The following is a 26,382-nucleotide window of genomic DNA, read 5'->3' as shown; positions in this document are numbered from 1 at the left end:
TTTTGGCATAGACTGCATTAAAAAATATTGATGATTTAACATGTTAGAAAATCTTATATCTATAACATTTTGAACATGTTTTTTTTTTGCATGTGTAACCTTTATCTTTTTTTATATGCATATTACAGAATTTTAATATCTTTACACTTTACATTTTGTGTTTTGTCTTGTTGCACTTCAAGTTTTGATTTATTTTAAAGGGTTTTTCTTCCTAATCTTTTGCACAATTCGGTATGACAGTTTTCAAACTTTACATTTTGTTGGCACCATATAGCCACTGTTGTGCTGAGGTGCTCTAAAAGCTACAACATACATTGGCCGTATTCGGGGAAGTACAAATATTTATTTTTCTCTTCAGGACAACCTTGCTTTACTCTGGATAATATATCAGACTCTTGCCTTTATTCTTGAGGGAAGAGGGATATTCTTAATGTCCTTCATCCTCATTGAAATACATTTAAATGGATGTGTTACTTATTCCCTTTATATTTTCAAAGTGGATATCTTGGTTGACATGGCCATTTTTGAAATTTGTGACATCAACTTTTATACGCTTCCATTGAGATGCTTTGGTTAAGCTAGCAAAGTTATCTCCCTTAGCAATACTGCCAGGTGTAATGTGTAATGTAGGATAGTGACCCAGTTATTGACTTTGAAATGGGCCATTGTGGTTTTTCAATGAATTTTTAGTCAATTTAATGTAAGTTTTTTAAGAAAATTACATCTGTGCATGAAACGTGACTTTTCAAGCACTGTATTACAACAACCTGTGTTGTCAGTGTTGATGAGAGAAAGACGTTTTTGCTGTTGTAATACAAATGTTGGAGAGCATTTTCCAAAAAGGTCTTGCATGAAATAAATTTATATTCTTATTGAAATATTGTACACCTTACTTAATTGGCTGTAACAAGTATGGCTAAACTGCGCATTAAATTCAGAACATCTACAGTCTATCTTTGGTGCATGAGCCAACTGAAATTTGTATCCAGAATTAAGAGTGGCCTCCACAGAGAAGTTTATTGTGAATGTGACAAAAACTTTGTTTCAAGATTGTTGTGAATGACTGAGTTTTCTGCAGGATGATGGGATATAAATGTTCATGTGATACTGATCAAATTTTTTTTACACCTGTTAATTTGGCGGCTTCATTCAGTATGCAGTCAGTTTTATACCTGGAATTATTATAGGCTTAAAGTCCAAAGGCTGTATGTTATATTGTGTGATTGATTGGGTACAATTTCTTTTTTTTTAATCAGTACCCAGCCATGGTCATTTAATCCTATTAACTTGCAACGCACATACATGTTAGACTTATGAGACCTCGACTTTGACATGACTTTTACAGGCTTCTGTTTTACAAATGCTGATCAGCTCTAGACCGTTATCAGTGTTAAAAAAAGAAAATCATGATCATTTCTCAAATGTAGTAGAAAAATGTTAGTGTTACACAGTGTTAAAATAAGTATTAAAATGATAGCAAATTATCATTTCACAAAACAAGAATCACATGGACATTGAAAATAATGATGAAAACTAACATTAAGTGGTATGTACTGGCAAGTTGATAATTTATGTGTGAGGTTTGAGATAAAAAACCCTGATAATTGATGTGCAAACCCAGGTTTAAAATTTTAATGAGGGTAAGGTAGAAGACTATGGGGAAAATCAATTTTATGTCACACGGGTAATTAACCACTGCATTGAAATCAGACATCAGATTTGGCTAATTGGCTAGTAGCACATAAATCCTTTACACAGTTGTTTTATTTTAAAAGTTAGTGAAATTAGCATTTTCATGAAAATGAAAAAATGTAAGATTCAGCTTAGCTTTCTCTCTTTTAACTGTTAGATACCGTAAATATTATATTATAAGTCGAGTCGAATTGCAAACTGCACAAAACCAGATCTGCCATCACATAATGTGCCCTCAGATCAGGGTCCACACAGTTTGTTAACCAGTAGAACAAACAACAGCAGTTTCTTTTTCTTTAAAAGCATTTTGGGATTTTTTCTCAAGAAATAATCCTGAATTGTGCATTTAAGCCATGTGAATTTAATTGTCCTATTTCTGTAGTTAGGGTAACAGTTAGTCCATAACATTAAAGGTATATGGATATCAATTGATCCCTTGAAAGCAAAATGTAGAATGCCTTTTTTTTTGTATCTATTACTTTAAAACCTGAGTTTTAATTTTTGAACATTTTCCCCAGAGATTGAATAGGAAAAAGAAAAATTGGATTAAAATTTTTAAAAGTTCTTTTTAAAAAAAGTTGAGTTTTTTTTTTTTGTATTTTCCCTAATTGGTTGGGCATGTTTTTGTCTGGTCACCTTATTATGCATCAGTTCACACCTTCTTGGTTTTCTAATTTTGTAAGGGGTCATTTGAAATCTCTTGTAATAGCTAATTGACAGATGTCAATCTCAGCCTAGGGATACAGTTTGTAACCCTGCATGATGGTACTCCATTATCAAACATTGCTTTTGATGTATTACCATGTCTTTTGCTTTTGATGAACATGTATTACCATGTCCATTCAAAGCTGAAATTTGTGTTGGATGTTTAAATCTTAAACAAATTAAACAGTCAAAATATTTGCACAACATTTCCAAAATTTCTTGTATAAAAATTGGAACTTTTGCCATGTCTACTTGCATACACATTGGATCCAACTGCAAACTGCATCGATCCAGATCTGCGATCTGCTGTAAAATAATGCACTAGCAGACCAGGGTCTATGCAGTTTGTCATCAGTAAATCAGTAGAACAGTTTAGACCCTGATCTAGTATCATGTTATGCACTAGCAGACCAGGGTCTATGCAGTTTGTCATCAGTAAATCAGTAGAACAGTTTAGACCCTGATCTAGTATCATGTTATGCACTGACAGACCAGGGTCTATGCAGTTTGTCATCAGTAAATCAGTAGAACAGTTTAGACCCTGATCTAGTATCATGTTATGCACTGACAGACCAGGGTCTATGCAGTTTGTCATCAGTAAATCAGTAGAACAGTTTAGACCCTGATCTAGTATCATGTTATGCACTGACAGACCAGGGTCTATGCTGTTTGTCATCAGTAAATCAGTAGAACAGTTTAGACCCTGATCTAGTATCATGTTATGCACTGACAGACCAGGGTCTATGTTGTTTGTCATCAGTAAATCAGTAGAACAGTTTAGACCCTGATCTAGTATCATGTTATGCATTGACAGACCAGGGTCTATGTTGTTTGTCATCAGTAAATCAGTAGAACAGTTTAGACCCTGATCTAGTATCATGTTATGCACTGACATACCAGGGTCTATGTTGTTTGTCATCAGTAAATCAGTAGAACAGTTTAGACCCTGATCTAGTATCATGTTATGCACTGACAGACCAGGGTCTATGTTGTTTGTCATCAGTAAATCAGTAGAACAGTTTAGACCCTGATCTAGTATCATGTTATGCACTGACAGACCAGGGTCTATGTTGTTTGCATTTGGATCTGACATACAAATACACAGAGTAGATTCAGATTGTCATCGTAAACACAGAAAACAGTTTTTGCAAGTTGCCCTTTTATGTAAGTTCTTATGTTAGAAATCTAATCAGGGTATCATAAAACTGATCTTGTTTTGATCTCTGTTTTAATTCAGTGGTATAAATTTGAGTTTTATTTTGGTATTCCTTTTAAAGTAAATTACCATTCATTGTGATTCTTTGTAATTAACGATTTGGTTTGTTTTGATTTTTTAAGGTACAGTAAGAATTACAAATAGATCATATTGGTAATGGCTTAAATAAATTAAAGTATCCTAGTAAGAAAGAGGACAAATTTCATCAAGAAAATCAATGCTGTAAATCACAAAGTTTTCTTGAAGATGGCAGTTTATTAATTATATAAGGAAACAATTCTGATGAAACCTCACTGTAAAGGACACTCAAGGGGAAAAGTTGGACTTGTATGGACAGTTCTTTATATGCAAGTTGAAAATCATGATGAAATTAGGAAAAAGGTTGTGCCATATTTAATACAATATGCACATGGCCTTAAAAAAGTACACTTTTCTTTTGGTCAAACACAAAAATATATACATTGTGGGCCCATATGTCTTTTTTGAACAAAGTGGCCACAAAATATCAACTGAAACAAGACTGGAGGTGGGGTAGTGACATTATATCCATGCATGTCTGATAGTGTCTCATACTATAAATTGAAGGTTAAAACAGTCTATTTTTAAAAAAACACATGGATCTCACTGTGCTTAATTCAGTTTGGCCATTTTGGGAGAAAGAATGCCTGTGTTTAATTCAGTTTGGCCATCTTGGGAGAAAGAATGCACCCCAATAATATAGTGCTCATAACTTGGCCTAATGGAGTTAACTTCATCTTGTATGAATATGGGGATATTGTTTTCACACGTTTAGAGTTTGCATATTGTGATAAACTTTAACCTCAAGAAATTTACTCAGATAATCTTTAAACAAACAACATGGAAGTTTAAATCAAATATGTTAGAGATTATAAGACATCATATACCCTTTCCCATTATTGAATTTTGAAAAGTTGATTACATCACTTGTCAATTTGAGTATGTCATGTAGCAGAGATAGGATTGCCAGCATCATGTGAAATGAAGAAGAAAATTCCAAGAATTACATCAGGTTGAGAGATAGTAACAAGCCATTGAGCTGCATAGGGTTTGAAACTGAAATTTATGCGGTTGTACTAGAGGTAAATAATGTTTGTGTCTCCTCTACAGTCTTTTCAGATGAACGTAATGTTTACCATTGATACATCAATTTGGAACTCCTAACTTTTTAAATATACGTTTTCCAACTTGACATTAGCAGTACATGATATTTTGTTACACTTTACTGAACACTGGTCAAATTTTTCTAACAAAATCAGCTGCTTTACTGAAATGACCTCTTTCAATGTATGGGTATGAACCTTTTAAACCAATGAAAATCTTTCGCTAAACTTTAGCTTGTTGTATATCTTGACCTGTTATTTTCTTGCATATTCATTCATGCCAGATGCCACAGGGTCAAGGTGAGAACAATGGATAATGCAAGTCAGCAGCAGGTTTCCTTATCTAAGATGTCATATATAAATTCAGTATAACTTTTTAATGAAACTTTACCTAAGTGCACGCTGTATCATACAGTATCAGGTCCCTATCTCAGAGGTCAAGGTCATTAGTAGAGAAAGGTAACAGTAATAGTACTCAAGATAGCACTGATAGTACTTGAGATAAATATAATAATAGTACTCAAGATAAATAACAATATCAGATTAATACTATTCAAGATAAGTAACACAGTAATAGTGCTCAAGTAAAATAATGGTAATAGTACTCATTTCAAGATAAATAACGCTGTAACAGTACTTGGTAAATAACATAGTAACAGTACTCAAGGTAAATAACAGATTAACTACTCAAACTAAATAACCATATTGAAATATTACTCAAGATTAATAGTGTAATAGTACCTTTGTTATCAGGAATCACAAGTGTCCAAACTAGCTGTCATTTTCAAAGCGATATCATGTTTCTGTTTTATTGAGAGAGCTTCTCTTGTTGATATTCTTTCTATTGTGTTCTATCTTATACCCTCAATTCAAGGATATCTGTCTCTGGGTGGGCGTGGGGTGGAGTGGTTGATGGGGTTGCTATTTGTGTGTTATATTTTTATTACATTTTAGCTCAAAAACACACTGTTGAATAATTGATATAAACCAACATTAAATGTCGCAAGGATTGTTCTAGGACTAATAATTTATTTGTGATTTAAAGGATAGACTCATTTTAATGTGTATCCAGATACCTGCATCATGTCATTTGTCAAATCAAACGACCATTAGAGTATTTTAACAAAAACATCAGTTATCAGAATTGTCATGACATACTAGGATATTTAAATGCGCCCATGTATGAGTGGTCTGCCAGGTGATGTTAAATATGCCTGAATTGTATCCTTAGTAAACAGCATATCGTTTTGCTAAATTCTCTTTCTATGTAAACCTACAGCTTTCTCACTGCCTATTTTTGATAATAAGAATGTTTACACTATTTTACGATATATATACTATATCTATGGTCCCTGAAATCGCACAATGAAAAATATCATTAACGGGAAAATATTCACTGTTATTGGCCAAACAACTTGGATATGAAAGAATCACAAGTGTCATAAATAGGTCATCCAGTACAAAGTGTTCACTTGATCTGAAATTTTTCAGAACAGTTGCTTGCAGTGAGTGTCTATATTTGTCGTGAGTGCCATATTGTTTGCAGTGAGTGTCATTATTTGCAGTGAATGTCATATGAGTCTTGTTACTTTCATGTAAAATGAATGCACGTTTGATAATATATATATCAAAAAATATCAAGGGCTTAAAGTTGGATCATTCTGTGATGTTGCTATGTGGTTTTGCTACTGATAAAAATGTCATTTGCCATATGATTTTTTTTATGGCTGGATACAAACCAATTAAAGGTGAATGTTATACTTTTCTGTTTTGTTCCAAGTCAGGAGAAAGAACTTGTTTTATTTGGCTTATGAATACCTGATTGCCGTTCGTTGGCTTAAGAATACCTGATTGCCATTGATTGGCTTACGAATACCTGATTACCATTGATTGGCTTACCTGATTGCCATTTCTCTTTCATAGAAAAACACTTACAGAGTTTTTTGTCTGTCTTATGTAAGTATACTTAACATGTATGTGCAAGAAAATTTTAACTCGGTGGGGACCATTTTGGATGAGAGCTGTTAGGAAAACAATCTTAACTGACTTTTGAAAACACAAAAGTACTGAAATCAAATGTCCATCAACATATATGGTTCAGCCTTCCTTCACTAGCCAGCTCATGGGACAAAATAATTTTGCCTTTATAAGGGAGGTTGCTGGTGAGGTAGGTAAAATATGTAATGAAAAACAGCATAAATATAAAAATCACAAGCTAGTGTAGCTGGATAAACATGTGGTGCTTGCTGTTAAGGGGAGGTAATCATTATTGAAGATTGTTTGCATAATGTAATTAAGAAGTAAATCATTCCCATCAGGTTTAAGTGTCCAAGATAATTGCTAATTTGTTCACTTATTAAGAGCATGAAACTGGCATAATTGTAGAAGAAACTTAATTGACAAATATTTATTCACTTCAAAAGCATCATAGGTACAACAAAATTTACAATAAAACTTCTTGAGACTGAAATCATTCTAGATCAATTCAACTTATGGTTTTGGGAAATGTTCATTTCACAAGGAACACTAATTATACTTAACAATTATTGGTTTTACAGCAAGTAATAATTTCTTTTATGTTTTTGAAATATTTCAATGTCAGTTAGTATATAAAGTAGATATCTGTGCTAATTGGGATTTGAATACATCTGTATGTATATGTATTTCTGTGTTGGGTTTTATTTTGCTCTATATGGTTTTAGGCAGTTCCAGCTTCTTCTGAGCAGGTTTCAGTTTTATTGGTTTCATATCAGTGTAAAATTATATATGGAATTTATTTACATCAGTGTTCGTAGTAGAGGGGTTAATGTTTACTGAGTAGAAATTTATTGAAATGAAAGAATGTAAAAGTTAGGATACAAAATACTCATATTCAAGGTATGTTTAATTGACTGTTGTTTTAATGCATGTGAAATGCCAATTACCAACCATGAAAGCTCCAGACTTTATGCTGCATAAATGCTGAATTCAATCAATATGTTAAAATTAATTTAATGTTGGTTGAATGATTGATTGGTTTCAACAGGATTTGTAACACATTATTGGCCATATAATAATGCAGAGGAAGTGATACAAAAAGATTGGGATTTCCTGTATTTTCCCAAATGTGATGGTTCATGGAGTTGCATTTAATTGAAAAGCAAGTTTTGATGGTTTTAGGAATTAGGTAGATTTCTAGATGTAAAACTACAGTGGTTCTTTGTTATAAAACCCTCAGTATAACACAGTATTTGATATAGCACAGCCCGTGATATCACAACCTTTGATATAATACAGTCCCAGATATCATTTATTTGATATAACATGGTACTTGATATGACACAGTCCCTGATATAATATGGTCATTGATCCCATGATACAGGTTATTATTCATACTCATTTACAAGTCAGATCCAAGAGCAAACTGCATAGATCTAGATTGTTGTCACATAATGCACAAGCAGATCTAGATCTGTGAAGTTTGTTTGGAGTAATCAATAGAACAAACAACAAAGATCCTGATCTACCACTATATTATGTTTTAACAGATCAGGGTCTGTCTTGTTTCCCGCTGGACCTGACGATAAGTTTATACTTGTCAATTGTGTTTTGTTTATATAATGTACCACTGTGTAAAGTCAGCCTTACCTACAACACTGTCCTCATGGTTCCCATGAGAATCAGTATCTTGAGGGAACACTGTGCCACGTTTCATTAAACTCGGGTCTGATGCTGTATGTGACATGGTTTTATATTAAAGAAGTTAAGAAGTTAAAGAAAATATTCCATATAATAGAAAACCCCATAAAATAATGAATTACATGGCTAGTGAGTTTTATGTTCTAATGTCAGTAATTGCAGTTACTCTGAGAATATGAAATATGTGACCAAACAAATGAAAATAATAAAAATTGAATGATTAAATATAATCAATTGCAACATTCATTTATTATAAATTTACTTTAATTTGTACTTGGTTATATTTGACCTTGTAATCAAGACATATAAGTCAAAACTAATGAGCCAAACTAGACCAGATTGGATATTTCGATAACTTGAAGTGTATACAGGGTTTCACAGTTGCAACGGAGTTACTGATCGTAGCGCCAAAAATTACCTCCCTTAGCTCGAAATGCTCATGCCCACAAAAAAATTCCAGTTCAGGTAGTTCACCATTCTACACTTGGTTTGTGAAACATAAAGTCAATAAAGGAAGGAATCTTAGCAGTACTAAAGATCATTATGGTTAAACCAATGAATCAGTTATATATGTCAAACATCTTTTATTCGTACTCGGAGAATAATTATAGACATTAAATCAGATAATTAGATTCAGTGTCCATACTTACATTATATCAGATAATTAAATAATACTTTACATACTTAAATGATATCAAATAATTAAATTAAATACACTGTCCATACCTGATAATATAGATTCATTATCCATAATTTCAGATACATTTGTAGAAACATTTCACTTTGCTCTCCGATTTTAAACATTTATTGCACATTTTTGGCTATATAACTTTAACGAAAAACAAATCTCAACAATTTGCATTTTTCATATGTTGATATATCCTTCTTTCTCAGTTACTTTTGCAAGGCTAAATAGTTCATTTATAACATGAGTTAAGAAAGTTATAACAGAAGTTCGATAAGAAAATTATAACACAAGTTTCATACATCATTTGATTTGTAATGCTCAATATTTTAAACCAGAAAAGTCTTTTTTTTAAAAATGGAACACAGTATTTTAATGTATTCAGAGGAACGTAACAAAGCAATAATTACATTAGCTGTCATAATGAAAAAAGAGTGTAATTAATGCAGACAGAATATTTATTCATATTTGGGTGTCAATATTGTACAATATTCAGATTAAATAACATGCCCAATGACATTTTTTATGTTTCATTTTCTTGTTGAATTTTGAAACATCAAGTATTGGATGGTACATACAATAACTTTCAACATGATTTTTCTTTGCTTATGCTGACATGTAATAACTCTCAAATTTGCTGGGGTCTTTAGACAACATTTCTGATTGCCACCAGTAAATTCATCTACAACAGCCTTCTTAAAATTAGTTTAATTCTGTTTAACTTTCCTTGCATCAAATATGTAAGTTTTAAAGATCCAATTATTTCACAGATTCTGTCCTATTACTTTGGTTTGCTTTTTAAATCAACATTGATCCACGTGACCGGATGTAAAATTTGCAAACAGTATGATTTAAAAAGAGACTGCTTGTAAGAACATGCTCTACAAGTCAATAATAAATGGATACTCCCAAATATTCATATTTGTTGTCTTTATCTATCAGTCACTCTTTCTATCTTAGCATCATTTTATACTCGTTTTTAACCAGAAGTATGTTTATGTAATATAAATATCCGAACACATGTTCATTTGAGGATATACATACCGATGCACCAGATGAAAGAAGACAGACAGACATACAGACAGATAGGTGAGAGCCACGGATGTCCTATACATGCATGGTGTGTCTAACATCGATATTTCTCCAAATTGTATACTCTAAAATTTTCAACCATTCAAAGAAATAAAATTAAAATAATCATCAAGGAGACTCGTATGTGCGCCTGTCTGTTCAAGCGTGGTTGACATTTGTGCATTTTGAAATATATAATGAACATTAATAGAAAAGCAACAGTCTAAATCAATAATAAAAGAACCTTAAGAAGTTATAAAATAAATTTCGTTACCATTCAACCTTCATTAACTGCTGTGATTAAAGCTGTAAAAAATAATCATATTTTCATTATTCTTCAAGCAAGATAAATTGCAAGAACTGTTTATGCAGCGATACACTTTCGCACAATCAAATAATACAAACTAGAGCATAAGGTAGTAATGGAAAGATAATGAAGTTCTGAAATGGGCAGAAAATATTTATTTGAAACCTGGGAGCAATGCAAGTTAGTGAGAGAAAAAAAAGATGTAAAAACAATTGATCAAATATTGATAGAATTTCTTTTTAAGATAGTGAGATATCGATCCTGCTTGCATAATGTGAGCGGTCTGTCACATTTTCTTGATCTACATCTGCCATCTTAATTGATTGAACTATCCGGAAGTGAGCTGCACCGAGATGCCCTCTGGTGTTTTCAAGGGGAGATACTAACTGTGAAACCCCCTATTGTAAGCCTTGACAGTAACCTTACAGTGTACTTTTTAAGTTTTATTTTTATTTAAAAGCCATTTTTGAACTTGTTGGAATAGGACATTTTTTTACCTTTTTTATTTACCATGATTTGTACATTGTCATGAAAGCAAAAAGCACCACATTTTTATAGGAGTTGGTTTCATGATAAATCAGCTGTAGCACTGGATTAGTAATGGCCAATTATTGTGTCAGAGAACAAGACATGGTCGTGAATTGTGGCAGTGAACCAGTCATGGTCATAAATTGTGGCAGAAAAATACTTTGCTATATGTGTCTACATGTCTTGGCAAGACTGCTGCGTCTAATCCATTGAACATTTTTGAGACTTGGGTACTATTTATATCTGAAAAAAAGTCAATAGTTAGGTTGAACAGAAAGATTTCCATGTGATTTGCAAAAAGCAGCCTGGCTGGCATTATATCTGCCAGACAGTCTGATCCAGACTGGATATTCAGTTTGTGTTGTTTTACCTTATTGATATATGTACAAGGTACAGCAAATTGCAAGCAATTTAGTCCTAGATTTACTCAGTTCTTTTACTTATATTTCTAAGTGAACAAGTCTGGAGATGACAAACGTTAAATTTGAGATTGAGTTTTGACTATCAGTCAATTAAAAGTGGCATTTCAAAAGTTAACTGTCTCTTTGGCTAATGAAATATCAAAAGCTCAAACTGAACCAGAGAAGTTTTACCTATCAGAGGCAAGATTTATTGACATATTATGGGATAGCAGACCAGGGACTTGACTGTTGACAGTTAGCATATAATTGTTGGGTTTAATGGCACATCTGCAGTTCTGGGTATAATTTGGCAAATAAGGATTAAATATTAATGTAATAGTTGCAGTTGGCATCACATAATACCGTTTATACTCACTTATAAGTTGAGTCCAACTGCAAAGTGTACAGACTCCGATCTGCAATTGCATAATGCTTGTTCAGATCTGGGTTTGTGCAGTTTATTTTAGGAGTAATCACTAGAACAAGCAACATATATCATGGTCTGCAAGCACTATTATACTGTGGCAGATAAAAATCTTTGTTGTGGTTGTGTGTAGTTTGACTCCACTTATAAGCAAGTATACACAGTAAATAGGTACAAGCTGTATTTCTATGCAAATATTGATGATCAAGATAAATTTCTTTTTTGGTTGACATTCTTTTTAAAATAACATCTATTATATCTTGTACTGTTTTCATTGGCATTTCATTGCCTTTTATATTAAGGTATTTCTGATAACTCTTTGCATTATTATTTCTTTTTGTCTCTTTTACATCTGATTGATAGATGATCACTATGACAGTATCATTGTATACTCAAATTATTTTTGTGCTATAAATTTGTTGCAGGATTCTGAACAGATTTTCTTTTCTGGAATATTGGCTATCAGCTCTTCTCAATAAAGTACATCTCACTTCTTATGTACTTAATGTATGTAAGCTGCTTTGCGTCATTTTGACCATTGCGAATTTATCGACCAGGATTACACAAGTGTTAACCAATGGGCAATAATTCCAGAGCCTTCTCTGCAGCATTAGGCCAGTTCAATCCGGTCTAGTGCAAAAAAGGCTTTGTTGTGATAATTTTTACTGTTCCATCTGTAAGTAAGCAGCAACTACAAGTCATTCTGTTGACTTTGATTCAATCAATACTTTCTCATTGATGGCTTTTTTCCATTTAATTTCTTGGCCTTAAGGATAGTGGTAGTTACGTTAGACAGTCGTATGATGACCACAATTTATCAAGAAGTTTTGAGAAGTTTGCATGTTCTGGGTATCTTGAAAACGTTCGCTTTCAACAGATTTTGAAATTTGGTCAAAGGAAGTTCCATACTGAAGCCAGTCACGCTGTAGGAAAGTCAACTTCTCAGAATTGAATTAGATTTAATTCATATATATATTTTATTTTGGGGGGGGGTTTCGTTTCCCAGATGGTTAACCTGCTAATGAAGAGAATAAGTTGCATAAAGAAAACTGATTCAAGTCCATTTGTTTATACATCTATATGATTGTATCTGATGTACCTATATGATTGTATCTGATGTACAAGAGACTTTTATTTTGTAATTTTTCTGAATGTGTCATTATGTGGAATCTTCAAAGGCAAGTTCTATTGAGGTGGAAAATACTGTAAAATCTTTTTGCATGGAGCATGATCGTTTCAGCTGTATCATCTGGAATGCTTAGACTGGAGTTCAGGACACAGAAGAGTGGCTATAATTAAACAACAAAAACCTCAATTAATTGAACTACTCATCTCTCAGCTGATCTAAGTCTTGGAATTTAAAGCTATTGAGGTTCAACAAAGATGAAGTGTGATTTTAAAGTTTATACAGTCACAAATCATGCACATAACTGTCATCAGCTGCTATAGTCAAATGAAATTTTGAAAATGTTACTACAGGAGAGCTTTGAAAACTTGATGAGCTGAAAATGTTGGTTCTTTGGGGTTACAGACAAGAGATGCCTTACAGTGGGATTATTAAAGATCTTTGAATGATGTTGAGTTTTTAACTGATTCAGGTTGATGTTATCAAAGTTTAACTGTGTATGGTCACATACAACTAGTTATTTTATGAGCTATGGAACCAGCCCATGTGAGATTGTGTATTTTAAAGAGGGTTGCTGATTGGCAGAAAATAATGACCAGAAAAACGAACACCATTTTTCAAACAGAAGTCTATGTATGGGTAAATTGTATACAATAATAGGCTTAAACCTTCAACCATTTTCATTTTATCATTGTCAGAGCACATTTATTACTGAATGTAATTTGGTTGATCTCACAGGAATGGATTTTAAAATGGGCACCCTAAAAGGGAACTTTTCCGAAGAAAAACAAGCCATACAGTATACATATATCAATTCATCATTTTGAAAGGTCTTGTTGGTCCTAAGGGAATATGGTGACTCTCGGACATCCAGTACGGTCACCACAGATTCCATTTGGAAAATCTTGTCATGGCTACTGTTTCAAACTGGATTGCCAAATCAGCATGGTGTTTTTGCAAGAAGACTTCTTATGATGCCCAGTTGGTCCTTTGTGAAATGGTGATGATCTGGCATCAGATATGAAATATGAATGCCATGGCATCCATCTGTGAAATTCAAGTCTGGAAGAACTGTGTTAAAAAGACACACTAAAGCGTAATGATGTGTTAGTGAGGAATTTAAAATTGACAACAAAATCCTGCATCTTAATTTTTTTAACAGTCCAAAGCTGTCTGTAGTTAGGGTCTTTACTTCCTTGACTTGCATTTTGGCCCTCATGTTTTCAGAGTGGTAGCTGCAAATTTCTGTATGCTGTACTCACAACTTAAGGATGAATGTTGCATTGGGTTTCCATTTTCATTTTTTCTCCATCTGCAGTTATTGATTGGGACTGGAATTAAGTTGGGAATTTTTCCATGTAGTTTTTAATTTATTTACCAGAAAAATACTTAGATGTACATTTATCTTGTGTACCAGAAAATGACCGCACTATAAATTTTTCTGTTTTAGCGATAGTTTTTGTCTTAAATCCCTGGAAATTCTTTTCAGCTACTAGAGTGTTAGTCCCTTCAAGAGGCTCTTGTTCTGTTTTGAATCAGATTCCTGTTCAGTTTTAGTCATTATGTGTCTTTATTTTCTTTCAAAACTTCTCTTTATCTCTGAAATTTTTCTTTTAAAACTAATAAAAAGATTGATTTATTGATGAATAACGTATTGTTTTTGGATATTTGTTTGTTGGGAAATTTGGAAAATAAAGAAGCAGATGTCAACATCTTTAAGGTCTACATATACTTTCTTGTTTACACTCACCAAATACATTGGTTTTTTTGTTGTTGTTGTTGTTCAGATTACAGTAGCAATTCCAGCTTATGGATTGATAATGTCCATCCATCCATCTGGCAGCATCACTCTGGTCATTGTTTGTATTTAGATCATTTTCTCCGACATTATTGGTATTTAGATATGTCATTTGGAATACCACTTATTTTCATGGAAAATTAGGTTACACTGTCTAATATATTATGTTTCAGTAATACTGATTAACCTTTGCATTTCGCACATTTTCTTAATGCATTGGTTATCAAGTCACAAAATTGCTTCAGGAGGAATGCTAGAGACATTGGAAACCAGGTCACTATGACCTGTATTTTGTGTGTTGTACAGGAAAGAGAGAAAAAAGAAAAGAATTTGTTTTTTAAAAGCAGTTTTATTTTATGTTTCAGACACCCCTCCTCCTGGTTACATCAGTGAAGATGGGGACAATACAGACAACCAAGGCATGGGTGAGTTTACTCTTTTTCTTTGGTAAACACCATTTGTCTTCCTGCACATTTGTCAGTCTGTTTGTTAGTTAAAGTGTTCTGTGTTTATTAAAAAGAGTTTGATCCATGCTGAAAGCATGTGTATTGAAATATTATTTCATGTGGTGAAATGTTACATTTTATGAATTTCACATATTTCTTTGAGAAGTGGGCTGTATATAGGATTCTTTTTGTCAACCCATTTGTCAGTAAGTATCATCATCCTTTCATACATCCGTCCCCTTGGTCTTAGCTCTAACTCTTACAACTTCAGCTATTGACAGCAGACTTGCATGCATTTTGTATGTGTATCATGCAACAGAACTGGGTCAGTTTGATTCAGCATACTTTCCATGATTTTTTGAAAAAATGTATTATAATTATGTTGGACACTAAATTCCATCACATTTCACATTTGGCCATGAAACTTGTACATATGGTGCATCATAAGATGGAGATGTTTATGCACCAAACTTACACACATGTTATATCATAGGATGGAGATGTGTCATGCACCAAACTAACACACATGTTATATCATAAGATGGAGATGTGTCATGCACCAAACTAACACACGTTATATCATAGGATGGAGATGTGTCATGCACCAAACTTACACACATGTTATATCATAAGATGGAGATGTGTCATGCACCAAACTAACACACATGTTATATCATAAGATGGAGATGTGTCATGCACCAAACTTACACACATGTTATATCATAAGATGGAGATGTGTCATGCACCAAACTAACACACATGTTATAGAATAGAGATGTGTCATGCACCAAACTTACATGTTATATCATAAGATGGAGATATGTCATGCACCAAACTAACACACGTTATATTCATAGGATGGAGATCTGTCATGCACCAAACTTACACACATGTTATATCATAAGATGGAGATGTGTCATGCACCAAACTAACACACGTTATATTCATAGGATGGAGATGTGTCATGCACCAAACTAACACACATGGTGCATCATAAGATGGAAATGTGTCATGCACCAAACTTGCACACATGTTATATTCATAGGATGGAGATGTGTCATGCACCAAACTAACACACATGGTGCATCATAAGATGGAGATGTGTCATGCACCAAACTTGCACACATGGTACATCCTAAGATGGAGATGTGTCATGCACCAAACTAACACACAGTTCATCATGAGATGGAGACATGTCATGCGCCAAACTGGGTCACTTTTATTTCTTTAAAATCATATTCATATCTCAGCCCGGGGCTGTAGTACTTCTTTATTGGTGCCAACAAGTAATATCGGAATGTCTTTCAAATGATTGTTGTAATAAATGATGTGGCATAATATTAACAAGCCATTAAAGAATTCTAATTTTTTCAGATGCTTGCCAAACACCTATGTTTAGAGTTCCTGATATTTTACTTCATATTATGTATTTTCTGCAAGGGCACACATGTATACAAAGCATAGGCTTAATTACAAAAGAAATTAAAAGAAACTGAGAGAAATGATTACATGAAGTTAAATTGACATACTTCTTTGTAGGTTCTTTGAAACCCAGTCATCAGTGTAATGCTGTAGAGAATTAAGATACTGTCAATTTATTTTTGTGGGTATTCATTTTGTGGTTTTGCCAAAGAAAAGAAAATTGTTGGTACTGATAGGAGTCGAGTATTTTTCACAGAAGAAGCACTGTTTAAATTTGTGGTTGCATCAGACATGTAATCTATGAAAATTTGCACCACATGAACACTCATACCCCACAAAAATTGTTACTCCAAAAAAATAATGAATTCAAAGTAATACACTCTGATTATTCACTAAATTAATTGGTGGGTTATAAAATAGATGGTTTTCTTTTTTATTATAAAATTTGACTTTGGCATCTAATTTTATGCAGATATTTCCAAAAGTGGAATGCAAGGAGCCATTTGTCCCCAATTTAAGCTTCTTCTTCAGATACTTTATCCAATGAGAGTGTGTTTATGTACTTCCACAGTATTGCAAATCCAGCCTTCCAAGCTGAAAAAGATATGTCATGTCTTTTGGCTTGTTTAAACAGCAAAAGTGCTAAAAGGCAACTGCATGTTGACTGCTGTGGCAAGTCAGTCAAGAATGGGGCTTCACGTTGATAGAATGATTGGCACCAAATCACATCATTGGTCAGTTGCTACTTCTCATGCCTGGTCAATACACTTTTACAAGAGATCATGCAGATGCTGTCTGGTTTGTGTCTTTCATGATTTTAAATGATCCTTTGGAGTTTTCTCACCACAAGGAAGAGTACTCCACCTTTTGTCTTACTGTCTCACACTTTCATCATGATAATTTTGCACTTCATTTGTCTGGCTTCATTGTGCAAAAAAAAAAATAGCATAATCAGCATTATCTTAATTTACTGCTCATAGCTTGAGAGTAAGACCTAGGAATCACTGGCTTAAGACTAGTACATCCTGGTTAGTGGTAAGTCCTGGTCTTACTGTGGCAGGTTCTCAAACTTTACAGGATTTGTTTATTTTCTGTTGTCTATTTTCAGACACATGTATGAAGTTAGATACACCTGCATATCATGTTGCATTGTGATTTGTGATTAGCTAAATAATGGTGATTATAATATAAAAATAAAAATAAAATAAACACCAATCTTTGATTAATATAAACCTGGAAAATTTAAATAGCATATACTTGATCACATTTCAACAGTTATTCATTGTTAGTTGTTGGCTAATATTAGATATGGAATAAACAGTCTTTTTTATACACATGATGTGTCATACTTATTGACCTTCATAAGTTTCTGAAACTTCTCATGGCATATTGGGAAAATTGACCAGACTTGGTCCTCATATTTTGCAGTACTGCAAAATGTGCTCAGTTGCTCTGTTTGGAAACCAGACTACCTTTTATTCAAACTGCTATTTTCAGGCCACGTGCCCTACAGTCTATAACACTTATTGTTCAGTTCGTGACAGAACTGTACATTTTGTTGTTGTTGTTGTTGTTGTTCAAGGGTTTAATGCCATTTTTCAGCACAAGATATACATGGCGGCCAGTATAACTGGTGGAGGAAGAACCCTGGAAAACCCAGGGAAGAACCACCGACCCACGAGAAGCTAATGGCAGGCTTTCCCACATACCCATGCTAGCCGAGCCTTGGACTCGAACCCACGCAGACAGAGGTGAGATGGCAGTGATCCGGAACGGTGAGCACTTTAGACCACTCGGCCACTCGGGGCCCCCCTACATTTTTTATAAGTTTTATCTATTCCCAGTGAAGAAAAAAAAACCTGTAATTTTCTCTAGCATTTAGTTTAATTCATAGTGTCCATAAGTGCAATGCTGAACTGAATTCATCTGTATACGCTATTGTTTTGGTCTAATTCATGACATCAACAACATTAGGTAGGATTGAATGTGGTGGGTGTAATTCAAGTTGGTGTAAGATACATTTCTACTCTTACCACCTCCATACCAGCTTCCTCATGAAGGAAGAACTACTTGAGGCAGAAAGATCAGTAAATTGGGAAAAGATTGGCAATCTTTGTTATCAGAGGCCTCCCACACAGCTGAAATTGCACCATCACCCACAATGCCACAACATACAAGTACTGAACAGATGATTGGGCCAGTACCAGCATTTATGGTGGCCCAGGTCAGTCATGGATAACCCATAATAACATGCACGCCATGCTCCTGGCATTGGTATATGCATTCCCAGCAGAACCTCTCTCCATCAATGTCCAGTACCTGGCTCACGATAGCAAAATGGACTTTCATTGGACAGGTGTATTGTCAGTCCCAGCTCTGTCACTACCAAATACTGGCTATGGTGACTTCCCATTCCCAGACACTCAGTAGCCAACTAGGATCTTTGATGAAAATGTCTGGAGATCACTGTGTCACAGCATGAATGGACTCCCCACCTAATTTGTTGTTCCCTACCCATTTGCTTTGCCACCTTAGTTGTCCTAACCTTTTTGGGAGATTTATTTGTCCCCCAACTCTTCCGTTGTCAAAGACGCATGCTCACAACCTCTTACTTCCTTCCATGATCAGAAAATATCCAATGAAAACATGGCCTCTTACAGAATTCCACATCCATTGAAATGTAAAAAAAGAAAGACTATCCATTGCTCAATAAGTTATCGCAGTCAGGGCAAGATGCTGGCATCTTACACTGCATCAAAAGGCAGCTTTAAGACATGAGCATCTAGAGGCCTTTCTTTTCACAATAACAACTCCTGTCAAACTTCAAACCGGCTTTCTTAAAGACAAACACTCTGGTTATTTGCAACATTTTCCCTTTGTAGTTAGAGACATTGGGGGCCTCGGAATGTCTAAATGTTTTTGTTTCTGCATGGACCAGAAATTCTTTCATGACAACTTGTTTGCAGCATCATAGCATTTGCTTCCATGCTGAACTTTGTCTCGAAGGTTATAGTATAAAATCTGTCATGAGAGACCACCCCTTCTGGCCCCAAAATTGTCTCTCATAACAGGTCGCAACATTAGGGCCTATTTTCAAGGTCAAAATTCAGGTGGGGTTATAAGAGAAAAATATCTGTAATTAATGTACATGTATTTTATTCTTTATTCATAATTCTTTAAATAGTATATGCATTCATGTGAAATGTTATTATATGTCAAGAAAAATGCATTAGTCATAAACATTTACATTTCTATCAGTGTATGAATTGGCAAAGATAACTTCTGAATTGGCACACACTCCTGGTACAGAGTACAGGTGAAGGTAACTGTTATTTTTCCTGTCCATAAATTGTAATGTTCACTATGATCACACATGTTTGGTCAATTTATTTAGATCCAAAAGCCCAAAGCTAAGTCAACCACAGAGTAATAAATGGACCAACTCAATAAAGAAAAGGATGTAACATAAATGCTAAGGTGGACATGTGACAAATTAGGATTTTATTAACTTGAGCTTGGAGTTCAACAACTCTTTGAGCCGCGTTTTGTCTTCTTAAAGAATGTGCGTTACACGTCATCTTGGTAGTATCTTCCATCTGCTGAGAGAGTCTGATTCTGTCCAGTAATCCTTCAACACTTAGGTCTTCTCAGTTAGGACAGTTTCTTCCAGAGACCCCTGCAGATGATCCAGCAATCCCTAAACTTTGATCCTTAACTGAATGATTACAGTTTTGGACTACATGAGGTCTCAACTCAGCAAATGGAAGGATCACTCTTGGTTTACGGTGAATATCTTACTGCAGAAAATCAGTAAGCTCACATTCCATTCCAGAGCAACTGGCTGGGATGTCCACCATCTGCACTTCTTTGAAGAAGTGAATGGGGTTTGGACTCCTCAGAGCTGACACAATGAACAACTAAATCTGTGCCTACTGGGTTTGACCTCGTGGACACCATTGAGACGAGATGGAACGCCTGACTTCCAATCATCTCACTATTCTCATCATATCCAAAAACCCTGTGCAGTTGACACGTTTTCCTTGAACTGGAACAGTTTCAATGCGCATGCCATTTTTCCTACTCTGCTTTTCAAGGTCTTGCAGAGTATTGTCTAATCCTCATTGTTTCCAACAGGTTTGTAAAATCACAATGCAGTGACCTCCAGGAAAGTCCCGCTGCCTTGCTTGTTGAAGCAGTCACACACATAGGTTTTCCATCTAAATCCAGAGATATTCAACTTGCACACTTGGCTCATATCAAATTAACCCACAAATAGTTTTCCAACCAGTTGGTGGACATAGTTGCTGTGACAGGAAGGACCATGACTTTGGGTGGCTAAGTGGTCTAAAGTGCTTGCCTTTGAGATATCACTGACATTTCACCCCAGGCCATGTGGATTAAGGTCTTGGCCTGATTAGCATGGATGTGTGAGAAAGCTTGTCTTTAGATGGGTTTTACCACTGCTAAAGATACTGGCCACCATATATAGCCTGTCATGTGCTGAAAAGTGGCATTAAACCCAAAAATCCATCACTTTGAAAGCTGGTGAGGAGATGCAGAAAGTTTGCTTCCAGTGGTGCAAGCAGAGACATGCCTTTCCGTTAAAATCCTCTGTACCACAAATAGCTAACTTCCTTCTATGAAATTAGTTTCAGTCACAATCAAGAGCTACCATTCCACAATTAAAGACACATTTTGTTATCAGAGAGGGAAGAATATATGTCAGAATAAAGACCTTTGCAATTGTTTTACCCAACATTGACTTGTGTTGACCAAAAGCCTTGTCGTTTTTACCGAAATTGAAGGGTTAATGGTTCAGACATTGTGAAACTAGGTACTCTTCAAACCACTGTTTTAAACCTCTCTGATTCACCTTTCTTACATAACCTGCTTTTATACACTGTAGTCATAGCATGTACAATCTGCCTTATCCATTACCCAGACTATGTACAATCCCATCACAATAGTTTGATTTCTTTGACGACGACTGAGAACTAGCTCCTGCTGATAGGACATCGGTCTTGAAACCATTTCTTCTTTTGACCCTTTTATCCAAAGGTTGTCTTCTGCATGAAATCATGTCACTGTAGCTTAATTGGAATGAGTTGATTAGGAGAGGTAGATCTTCCTTGTACTTTCCATTCAGAGAATAAAGGGTTGATGTTTCTGATTAGGCTGTCATCCTCAATCCATTGGGTTATGTGGCCAACCTATAGGGAACTAATCCAAGACATGAATTTCTTATGTATATATCAGCTTGTGACATTGCCATGAGTATAGCATTCAAGTGCAGTTGTTGACTAGCTGACATATGAAGCTGTGGGATAGAAGTCAGAGGTGATATTCTGTAGACTTTACCTTATAGACCTTTCATCCCTAAAGATTCCATTTGACCTGGTGGGACCTATATTAGTTGTGCAACAAGCTAAGTTCCAAGGGCAGCAAAGTGGTTTATTCAGTTTATGCTGATTTATGGGAGCATCATTTACCATGTGCCAACTCAGGGATAAGGAGGTGTAACACCCACTGACTATTGTCTTTCTCCTATGGTAATATGATTGGGTAACATATGTGAAAAACAGTATTGGGAATGAAATACATTTCATCAATAATATATACATGATCATACAGTACACACTCCCAAGCTCTTCATACAGTTACATTTCTAGAAAAGCATGTACACCACTCATGTAGGAGTCAGTGAATGATGGGATTTGGCATCAGTCCCTTGATCCATTGGGATATACCACTCTTGTATGAATCAGTCCCTTGATCCAGTGGAATATACCACTCTTGTATGAATCAGTATCCAGATACCTTAGGTTTTGTGCATTAGATTTAAGGTTATGATTTGTGAAATATCCACCTGATGACAATTACTATATGATTACACATTTTTGTCTCTTTCAGAGAGTGTTGATATGTCATCCAGTCCTTCTAATGGTAAGAATTTTATAGGAAGCATAATATTATACATTTATTCAGTTATTTTAGCAGACATCATGCAAAGTAAACATTAACAAGAGATAATAATAATCAATTTATATCAGAAGTCATTGACACAGTAGGCTGCACTGGCTTAAAGTATTATTTTGACCAGGTTTTTCCCAAGAATTGTTTGAAGGCTCATTGCATGAACCCATTTTGTAAAATGTAGTCTGTAATAAAGTTAGATATCACCAGCCATTTTGTATTCGAATACTTACCTCAATATTTGCCTGTGATATTTGTCCTGATTGCATTGCAAACATAAATAAAGTGAAATATACATATGCAGTGTATCCCCTAGGTGTGCAAGACTGAGAGTCAAAAATCTCCTTGGTGTGAAAACTGGGGGTCATACTGAGTAAAAACCAACTTTGGGATCAAAATTTGGGGGTCTGTGAAGTGCAGATGAGATTAAAGGGAAACACTGCATATGCAACTCAATATGCAAATCCATTTTACAAATAAACATCTTGTGTCATTGAAGGTTATGCTAAATTCCCAGGACAAAGAAAAATAAATTGTTGGTTCTATTGCTCATAGAGCATTGCCCAGTGTCTGTCTCTCTATTAGCAGAAGTTTATTATCACTACTTTACTCAACATACTTTGAGTCCCAGATGAAAATGCTGCTACATCCAGTATGGCCACAGCGGCAGCCATCTTGAAAATCCTGTTATTGTTTTTCTTCCTGAATGGAAAGTCATATTGGCATAGGATTTTTACCAGAAGGTTTCTTATAAGCTCTAGTTGGTCCTGAATGAAAATGATGCTGATATGACATCCAACATGGCCACCACAGCAGCCATCTTGAAAATCTTGCTATTGTTACTCCTTCCAGATGGAAAATCATATCAACATTAGGTTTTCACCAGAAGGCTTCTCATGTTTGTTAATTGGTTCTAAATGAAGATGGTGGAAATTCTGTTTGGCAACCAAGGCATCCATCTTGAAAATCTTGGAATGTAAAATTGACATGAGTTTCCACCAGAAGATTAATTATGATACCTAGTTTGTTCTGAATGAAAATGGTTACAGTGTGACCTCAGATAGAACTGTTGTGATGAACATGTCACTAATCTTTCAGAATGGGTATTCATATCAACATAAGTCTTCTTATAGTATCTAGTTTTTCAGAAATGTAAATGGTGCTGATGTTACGTCAAATATGGCTACCACAGTGACTAATTTGAATATCTTAGCACTCAAGAATATCAAAGATGGTGTCAGCACTCGGCAGTTAAAAAGAAGAAATGATCTTATCTTGAATTCCTAAAAAATTATTTTTGGACATTAGTGTCAGTCCCTTTGAGGGACTCTTGTTCTGTATTCAGTATCCTCAATATTTTAAACCTGTTAAATTTACTTGTACTTACAAAAATTGGTATGTGGGTGCATATTATGGTTAATAATTTTATTTTTCCAAACCAGGTCATTGTGACCAAATGTTCATGATTGAATGACTTTAATGTTTACAGCTATTCTTTCTTTATACCCTCAATATATTTTACCAACACTCATGAAACTTGGCATGGTGTTGTTTTCCAATGATGGTAGCTCAGCTATTTACAAAACTAGGTTATTGTGACTCAGTTTTCATGCTCATGCTTGAGTAACTTTTTTATTTTCTGTTATCTGTTCATTACATCATCAATATCTTTGACCCTATTTCTCCTACACTTGAAAAGTGGTGTGTGATGCATCATCTCTAGAAGAGGAATTCATCCATACCAAAAGTAGGTCCCTGTGACCTAATCTTAATACATAGTTGGCATTTATATTTTCCTCCATTCTAAACTGGATATTGTTAGAAAGTTTAATTTGCTCCTTTTGAGTAAACACCTTATTGCAATTTACATTTTTTCAGACTTGGACTTCTCTGATGCCCAACCAGTGACTTACAAAGAGCCAACCTTTTGGTGTTCAATAGCGTATTATGAGCTGAACACAAGAGTTGGAGAGACCTTCCATGCATCCCAACCCTCACTGACGGTAGATGGTTTTACAGATCCATCCAACTCGGAGCGTTTCTGCCTTGGGCTGCTCTCCAACATCAACAGAACCCAACAGGTGGAGATGACAAGGCGGCATATTGGTAAGGAAGAAATTGATAAATTTCCGATTCTACCCACTGGTCAGTAAGACTTTAACAATTTGCAGATTGCAGTAGTCAGAGTTGCTAACAGTCAGTGGTTTCTCACAAAAATGATAAGTCATACAGTGTTTAAAACCCAAAGGGGGATAGATGGTGCAGATTGCCTGAAGCTCATCTTACCTAATGCATAATTTGTCTGTTTCATTCAAACTTTATCAATTCTTTCTCTTTTTCACATATCCATGATCTCAATTAGCCCTTATGTCTGTAGATCTCTATACAGATGACACAACATTGTCAGACATCCAAAACACAAAGCATGAACTCGAAATTTCTTTACAGAATGCCCTAAACAAACTGGACAACTGGTACACATGCAATCACATGGTGATAAATACTGGTAAAACCAAAATATTACTTATCTCAACATAGCAGTAAAGGACAAATCTTGATAGTGATGAACTATGTCTGACATGGCAGGATAAAAATTTGCAAATGGTATGTCATGATAGACTATTTGGTATTTTGGTGGATAATAACCTATCATGGACTGAACATATCAAACATATCAGTAAAAAAGTCAATTCATGTTTATGGCTTCTCAGTAGGATAAGACATTTTCTCTGTGACTGGCACAGAAAATTATTTTATAAGTTACATCCAACCCGATTTAGACTACTGTAATACAGTATGGGGTATTTCAAATGATAAAAACTTAGCAAAGCTGGCACATCTTCAAAAAAGAACATATGGGCTAATATCGATTCAGAAAGAAAGCAAGGAAAATTTAGCTGCCAAGTTAAAAATATTACCTATTAAAGACTAAATCTGTTTGAGAAAAGCCAAATTAATGTACAGGATATCTCATAATAGTGCTCCTGAATATTGACAATCACTATTCCAGTATAGGCTACCTGGCAATACTCCCCACCTGCGATCCATGTCTACCAAACAGTATAAAATTCCCAAACGAAATAAGGAGTTATTTTTAAAAAAGTCTCCAGTACTTTATAACTTTGCTATGGAATGGTATTCCAGATGAGATTAGAAATGCTCACTCAATTTCCTTCTTCCAAACCCAGTATATCCAGTGGCTTCAGAGATGCATCTAAAATAAATAAATTCCTTTGTATGAGGGCCTCAAGGTAGAACAGTTCTTAGCTAATTGTGTTACCCTCTTTAAATAAGTCATTATTTATTGTTGTTATTATTATTATTATTATTATTATTATTATTGTTATTATTATTATTATTGTTGTTGTTCTTGTTGTTGTTGTTATTATTATTATTGTTATTATTATTATTATTGTTGTTGTTGTTCTTGTTGTTGTTGTTATTATTATTATTATTATTATTATTATTATTATTATTATTATTATTATAAGCCTGTATGAGCAAGATCTGCTGTCATTTTGCAGAAACTGTTGATGGGATCAAGTTCAGTTGACTCAGTTAGAATTATAGCAGATGGATCTATTGATTAGCCATGAGGGAAATTTCTAGAGCCCAGCATCAGTGATTAAACTGAAATATAGCTGATCTTATTAATAATGCAGGGGAAACAGAAAGATCATCAGCTCAGGATGAAAATAAGGAAGTGGAAAGTTATGATTTTTTGACACTAATCACAGAAATGCTGTCAGGCAGTATATCATGAGTTTCTTGTAAAAAAACAGTAAAGAT

At 34.6% G+C, this 26,382-nt stretch overlaps 1 protein-coding gene across 1 annotated transcript in view; it reads left to right on the top strand.

Moving 5' to 3' along the window:
• The window catches only part of LOC149793130 (SMAD family member 3-like), a 139,917-nt gene that overhangs the window by 89,384 nt on the left and 24,151 nt on the right, over window positions 1-26,382 (top strand). Inside the window, exons 4-6 of the mRNA XM_089967051.1 lie at window positions 15,118-15,177; window positions 22,531-22,563; window positions 24,472-24,699. Coding sequence (XP_089823177.1) covers window positions 15,118-15,177; window positions 22,531-22,563; window positions 24,472-24,699 — 321 coding nt within the window. The remainder of the gene's footprint in view (window positions 1-15,117; window positions 15,178-22,530; window positions 22,564-24,471; window positions 24,700-26,382) is intronic.

Source organism: Sinohyriopsis cumingii, chromosome 8 (genome assembly GCF_028554795.1).
Source record: "Sinohyriopsis cumingii isolate HCF-2022 chromosome 8, ASM2855479v2, whole genome shotgun sequence".
Taxonomy (NCBI): domain Eukaryota; kingdom Metazoa; phylum Mollusca; class Bivalvia; order Unionida; family Unionidae; genus Sinohyriopsis; species Sinohyriopsis cumingii.
The sequence above is the reverse complement of the archived record's forward strand: the minus strand, read 5'-3'. Positions and strand labels throughout refer to the sequence as shown.